The sequence below is a fragment of the Theobroma cacao genome, chromosome 7 (genome assembly GCF_053813885.1).
Source record: "Theobroma cacao isolate CCN51 chromosome 7, ASM5381388v1, whole genome shotgun sequence".
Classification (NCBI taxonomy): domain Eukaryota; kingdom Viridiplantae; phylum Streptophyta; class Magnoliopsida; order Malvales; family Malvaceae; genus Theobroma; species Theobroma cacao.
In genome coordinates, this window is record NC_142645.1 from 37,513,255 (window position 1) to 37,519,547 (window position 6,293).

At 30.3% G+C, this 6,293-nt stretch overlaps 1 protein-coding gene across 7 annotated transcripts; it reads right to left on the reverse strand.

Annotated features, from left to right (window-relative positions):
- Nucleotides 1-2,937: 2,937 nt before the first annotated feature.
- On the reverse strand, nt 2,938-5,964 carry LOC18595018 (histone H3-lysine(4) N-trimethyltransferase ATX1-like). 7 transcript variants are annotated; one of them, XM_088807859.1, is made up of 8 exons: nt 5,248-5,964; nt 4,694-4,925; nt 4,535-4,609; nt 4,304-4,409; nt 4,094-4,192; nt 3,851-3,955; nt 3,419-3,445; nt 2,938-3,269 (listed from the first exon to the last, which is right to left on the reverse strand). In XM_088807859.1, exons 1-2 carry the CDS (start codon nt 5,787-5,789, stop codon nt 4,880-4,882), a joined length of 588 nt encoding a protein of 195 aa, XP_088663985.1. In that variant the 5' UTR covers nt 5,790-5,964; the 3' UTR covers nt 2,938-3,269; nt 3,419-3,445; nt 3,851-3,955; nt 4,094-4,192; nt 4,304-4,409; nt 4,535-4,609; nt 4,694-4,879. The 7 variants fall into 7 exon arrangements, with proteins under 7 accessions (XP_088663985.1, XP_088663986.1, XP_088663987.1 ...); XM_088807860.1 differs by having other exon boundaries at nt 4,065-4,192; XM_088807861.1 differs by lacking the exon at nt 3,419-3,445 and having other exon boundaries at nt 4,694-4,911.
- Between the last annotated feature and the right edge of the window lie 329 nt (nt 5,965-6,293).

Consider the following 6,293-nt stretch of genomic DNA (forward strand, 5'->3'; position numbering starts at 1 on the left):
CTCCGCTAGCAATGCGTTGCATTGCACGAATTGCTCCGTCCAGTATGTTGCTGCAATGATCAGTATATATAATCTTTGGTGTCATAAGTTTACACTCCTTGGAGCTTTACTTAATTTAACCCTAACCATAATTAGGTGAAAATAAAGTTGATGGATATTTAAAGTCCAAAGAATATAATAATTAGAGGTAAGAAATCAAACAAGCTAAGCAAGGGCCTTTATAATTAACGAAAAGGCATTTACTTGTTTGGGTTTCAACTTATTGACTTTGTTAAAAGAGGGAAAATCCCCACAAAGCGCATGGTGATCCAACACACAATCCAATGTCTCGGTTGACTTGAAATCTAGTTTTTAATACACACAAGCGCCAATGCCAAAGGGATTCTCACGCAACCTCGCCTGCGTTTAAATTGTCTTCAAATTACTCAGTGTCATTTCAGCTGTAACTAGAGAGGAGTAATTAAACCAAGTTATTGATTGGTTGCCGGTCAAACACGCTGACGGGAAACCAGATTTTGGGTTAATTTTATATCCATCGTTTAATTTTAATTTCCCCAAAAATACACTCTCATCTCTGCTTATTTGCTATATCCACAACTGCTGTGCCGTTGCCTTCACGAACACTTGTACGTATTAATGTCAGCTGGCATAATAATGAGGAAGGGAATCCTATGCCCGTCACACATGTACATCAGTTAACCGGTTTCATATTATTTCTTTTTCATTTCCTGCTAAAACCACATGATGTGTGCATATATATATATATATATATATACAAAGAGAGTAGAACACTCGCACTTAATTCCGCAACGATCATATACATATTCTTAATCCATAGAAGGAAAAAAGATGAATTTGGATTGTAAAATCTTTATAATAGGAACAATGATCAATGATAGGTCATAATTTTTTAGAAAAAATGAATTAAAAGAACCACGAACTCAAATTGAGTTCTCGGTTCAATGACGCATGGGTTTTGGGTCCCTTCTGTTACACGTTTTAGGACAGATATTGATTTTAACATGCATATTGATCAAATGAATGGTTGGATGTAAGGGAAATTATAAATCAATAATAAATATATCTAAAGAGTAAGAAATACGTGAAACATGCAAATAGAAATGATTTTATATTAACTTCATAAGTACATGGAGGAGGGGAGTAAGAACTCTCTTCTTATAAGAGCATGCAGGCCAGCCCTTCGGTTAAGTCACCCAAGCAAGGGCTTTAGGCTCTCAATTTGAAGAGGTTTCAATTTTAAAGAAGGTTTATAATTTTATAATAATTATAATATAATTAATTATATTAAAAATATAAAAATAAAAAATAATTCATCAAATTATTTGTTTTTTTACTTTTTTTATTATGGGCCTAATAAATCTCAATTCTCTATTACTTTCTTATTTCTAAAATACTATTAATTTTCAACTATATTCTCTTATTTTTAATAAACTAACATTTACATGTATTTAATCATTTCCAACAACTAATTTTTTCTCACTTATTTCTCTTATTTCCAATCAATGCATTTAATGATTTTCAACAACTATTTTTTTCCTATATATAAAATCAATTATTTTTTTCAATGTATAATATCTACTTTTGAAATCTTTTTTTCTTATTTGCTTTTTTTTCCTTTAACTTTAATTTTTCTTCAAAGAATACACAAGAAGTCTATTCTTTTATTATCTTCATAAAGCTGTGAGCCTCATTTGCGGTTTACAATAAGCATTTAATAATTAAGTACTATTGTTTTAATTTTTACAGATTTTTTACTCTTAATTTAGATTTATATTATATTGTTATATTATTTTTATTTTATATAATAGTTGATTTATTTGAATTAAAAATTTTAATTGTTGATTTTATTTAGCCATTTAAAAAATATAAGATAATTATAATAGTTAAATATTTTAAAAATAATGTTAACAATTCCAATAAGTGTTGCTTCAAGAGAAAGAAGTTTTTTAAAACTAAAATTAATAAAATCTTATTTAAGATCAATAATATTTCAAAAAAAATTAAATGGATTAACTATATTATCAATTGAAAAAAAAAATATTAGAAGAACTTGATTATAAAAGTTTAATTAAAAATTTTACATCTCAAAAAGCTAGAAAAATAAAATTTTAATAATTTTTTTTAATTTCAATAAAAAAAAACTTCATTTGAATATTTCACTTTACGCTTTTGAACTTATTAGGCCGCTCTTGAGAGCATGTTTAGTTTGATTGTTTTTTGGTTTAAAAATTATTATAAAGCTCTTATTAAAAATAATAATTTTAAAATTAAATTAAAACTGTTACTAAATTTACTCTTTTTTATAGATAAGTTGTTTGGCAAAACAACTTGTATAAGCCACTATCAAAAAACAAATTTTTTTCAATGAAATTTTTCGTTTGAAAAAGTTAAAATTTCGTTAGAAATATCTTTTTCTAACAAATTTCTAATAAAAAAATCCATTGAAAATTCTATCGGTAAAAATCTCATCAAAAATACTTTTCGTTGAAAATTTTCGTAAAAAAAAATACATAATTCGTTGACTATACCATAACAATTCCGTTGAAAAATTTCAACAAAAATTCCATTGAAAAGGCATTTGAAACGGAATTCTATAAAAAATTTTCAAACGAAATTCCGTTAAAAATCCTTTTCAAAAGAAATTTCGTTGAAAATTTTCAACAAAATTTTTCATTAAAAAAGTATCTCACTGAAAATTCCGTTAAAAATTTTTGACGAAATTTTCCGTTGGTGATGTATTACCAACAGAAATACTTTTTCTAATTTTCGACGACATGTTCTGTCTGTAAAGCCTTTCTAATGAAAATTACCAATTAAAATATCAACATGTTCTATTTGACCCACACATACAACACACATCTATTTTAGCAGTACTTAACAATTTGCCCAAAAATCAAAGTCCAAAACGCAAAAAGAAGAATGAAAGAGTGTGAATAGCCAAAGAAGCCTAATCAACGTGACAACGAGATTCAAAATTGTAAAATGTCTCAACTTATAGAAATACAAAGCAATTCAAAGCCACTAGAAATTACCGAGGCTAATTATTTGTAAATCTCCTATTACATATGGAGAATCTCCAAGTCCACCGGGAGTTAATTGAATCCCCTGATCTTTTATGTGATCTTCAACTGAATCTATACTACCTTCATCCTCATTACTTGTACATTCACCATCATCCACATCAATTCCATTTTGTAGCTGTAACATTCTTCTTAGAAGCTTTTATTCACTGAGATACCTATTTTGAACTGAATTAAACATAGACAACATTAGCTCTTACATGCAATTGCATGAGTAAAAAGAACAGGCCATCATAGTCACCATCAAAGGCATACTCTTTGAAACTAATATTGTAAGAATAAAGTACAACTAATTACAAAGAAAGGAGGGAGGGTACCATGTGGGAACATACAAAGATTGATTCCTGAAAACCAAACTAAGTAAGCATAAATGCCAACAGCCCTAATCATTTAAATTTAACAAGACAATCACATTAAATAAGTCAAAGAATAACAAATACAATAATAGTCCCTAGGCCATATGCAAAAGCACAAAAGCTAAAAATAGGGAGAAAGGATGATGAGGAGGCATATGCAATAACCTTAGAAAAGCATCAATTTCAATTCATTCTCAATGTTAGCCTCGGTTATGCTTAAAAATGGACCATGTGTGAGCACAAAGTAGAAACAATTGAAATGTGCATACTAATCTCATTACAATTAGAATAAATAAATAAATTCAAAGAAAAAAGTTTTTCTTTATCATATTCCTTTTGTAACTTGTACTAAACAAACTTTTAGCAAAAAGACCTAAAAGGAAAATAACTTACAGTTTTGCTTCTTCCAAGCCCCTTGTAAATCGAGGTTTCTTGCACTTCCAATGGAATGAAGAAAGAAGTCCTTTGAGAAATGAGATCACTTATTTAATTTTTATTCTGAAAATTATAACAGAAGCCAATGATATCAATCCTCAAGAGATATAAGCATAGCATCAATGCAAAACAAGAACATTACATGTTCAGCAAACTTAAAATACATAGAAACCTTGCAAATCATGGGTGCAAAAAAATTACACTAGAACTGATCTTCCACCAGAAATCTTGCTTAAACCTTTACGATCACCAACAAGTGATTCATCTACCACGATTTCTGGCCACATAGCATGACCTGCACTACAAAGATCAAAAGATAAGCTGGTGGAGAAAAGCAAGAAATACATAGATAAATTCATAATTGACCTAAAAGAAAATTAATTTAGCATTAAACCACATGAAGATATTTACATGAAGAAAATTAATTCAGGCACTCCATCTCATCATGAGAAACATGAAATTTCAGTTTCTCATTAGAAAGAATCAAATCTTCCTCATCTTCATCCTCATATTCAACCTGCATTTCAACTTGTCAAGTAAATGAAAATCCCCAATGAAGTAGTGTATCTTTTACACGATTAAATGCCAAAAGCATTTGTATAACCAGATAAAAAAAAAATCGAAAAGATATGAGAGGCAGACATGATGTCTATTAGTCTCCGCATTGTATCCAACAACTTGGCCAGAATAGCAATCAACATCCAATGGCCAAAAAACCTGTATTCAACAAGATTGTCGTCAAGAAGTATTGAAATTCAATGTTTATAAATTGAAACTTCAAAGAGACATCAAAATGCTTGCCTTGCATTGCAATCGGACAAATGCTTTCGGATGAACATCATCAAAGCTCAACCGATTCAAGTTACAAATTTAACTCATTAGTATAACCATAGTATCAATAAAAATAATATATATTTAAAAAATTATAAAAGAAAAGAAAACTGAACAAAGGCCTTTTACATCAAGATTGCAAGCATCTGAACCCGACTAACTAGGACTCCTTTTGGTTGTTGCTTTAGCTATGTACATTTTGCTTCCAAGAAAAAAAAACAGTCAGAAAGCCAAATCATGATCAATTAAAAATAAACAAAAACAACATAAAGGCAACGCCATTCTAGATCAATAGTTTCACATAAAATCATGCACTTTTTATCCAAATAAATATTTGCATTGTATCCAATTGCACTTTTTGCATTTGCATATGGAAACAAAATTCAGTAGCAAATGTAAAAACAATATCAAATTTAACAAAATATATAAATCAACAATTAAAATAACGCAGAGTCCCCAACCACTACTCAAAAACGTAAGAAAGAAAACGAAACAAATTTTAGAGAATAATAAGAAAAACTGACCTGACCCATTTCTTAGCAGTAGTAGAACAAGTGAAACCCAGCTGCAAACTCGGAGTGGAATTATGCCTCCTTTTCTTAACAGAATTATTATTAACATTATTATTAACACTATTATTATTTCTAGAATCCCTCAAACGCGGGAGATCCAACTCACTCAAAACACTCGAATTAACCACTAATTTCACCAACTCAATTTTCCCAACCCTCATCTTTTTACTCAAACACTCATCAATTTCACTTTTGACCACCGTTTCGCTCTCATCTTCGAGCAAAGAGTCATAGAAGGAGACGCATTGGAGGGGCTGTTTAGGGAGGCGAGCGTAGACATGCAAGAACAGGGGATTTTGGGGATTAAGGTGGTGATGGTGGTAGTTGTCGATGATGAGTTTATGAGCTTTAACCTTTTTGGACATAACGTAGGAGGAGTTAGTAGCGTTGACGCAAAAAGAAGCAACGGAGTAGACGCGGTCTAAGAAAACGTAGCAAATCGGAATGTCGGCATCCTCCTTATCTCCTCCGCCTCCTTTGTTGAGAAACGCCATCACCGGAAGAGTCGGCTGGAAATGAGGGTTTTTGGAAGGGACGAGAAAAGAAGAGAGGAAAGAGTCTTTTTAGGGTTTTAAATGGGATGGAGATCGGGGAAAAATCAGAGGGTTTTGGAGGGAGCGGGTGGGCTTTCTGTTTTTCCCCCCAAAATTTTCCTCTCATCAATTTACTTAGACGCTACAATTACTTATTGTTATTCTCTTCATTGTCTAACCGTACTTATAAATTAATAAAGACAACCATTTGTTTTTGCAAATGCCTTCTTTTGTTATTCATAATAAATAGACTGAAAAAAAAAAAACCCTTCATTTTTGTTTTCTCTTTTTTATTTGTAATAAGTTAAATGCAAATTAGATAATTCACAAAATTTGAATTGACCTTAAACATAATTTGGTGCTTTAAGTGTAAATTGTCCCGTATAAAAGATTTCAAACATAGATAGTTTTTTGAAGAACTTCATCTCTTTTCATAATATAAATCTTTTGCTGTAAATCTCCTAT

What these genes read in the sequence shown, in the direction of transcription:
- LOC18595018 (XM_088807857.1), bottom strand. Translation starts at nt 5,789, where the DNA reads ATGGCGTTTCTCAACAAAGGAGGCGGAGGAGATAAGGAGGATGCCGAC. An exon ending in ACTGCTAAGAAATGGGTCAG is followed by an intron (nt 4,926 to 5,247) that starts GTCAGTTTTTCT and finishes TTTTCTTGGAAG; the next exon opens with CAAAATGTACATAGCTAAAG.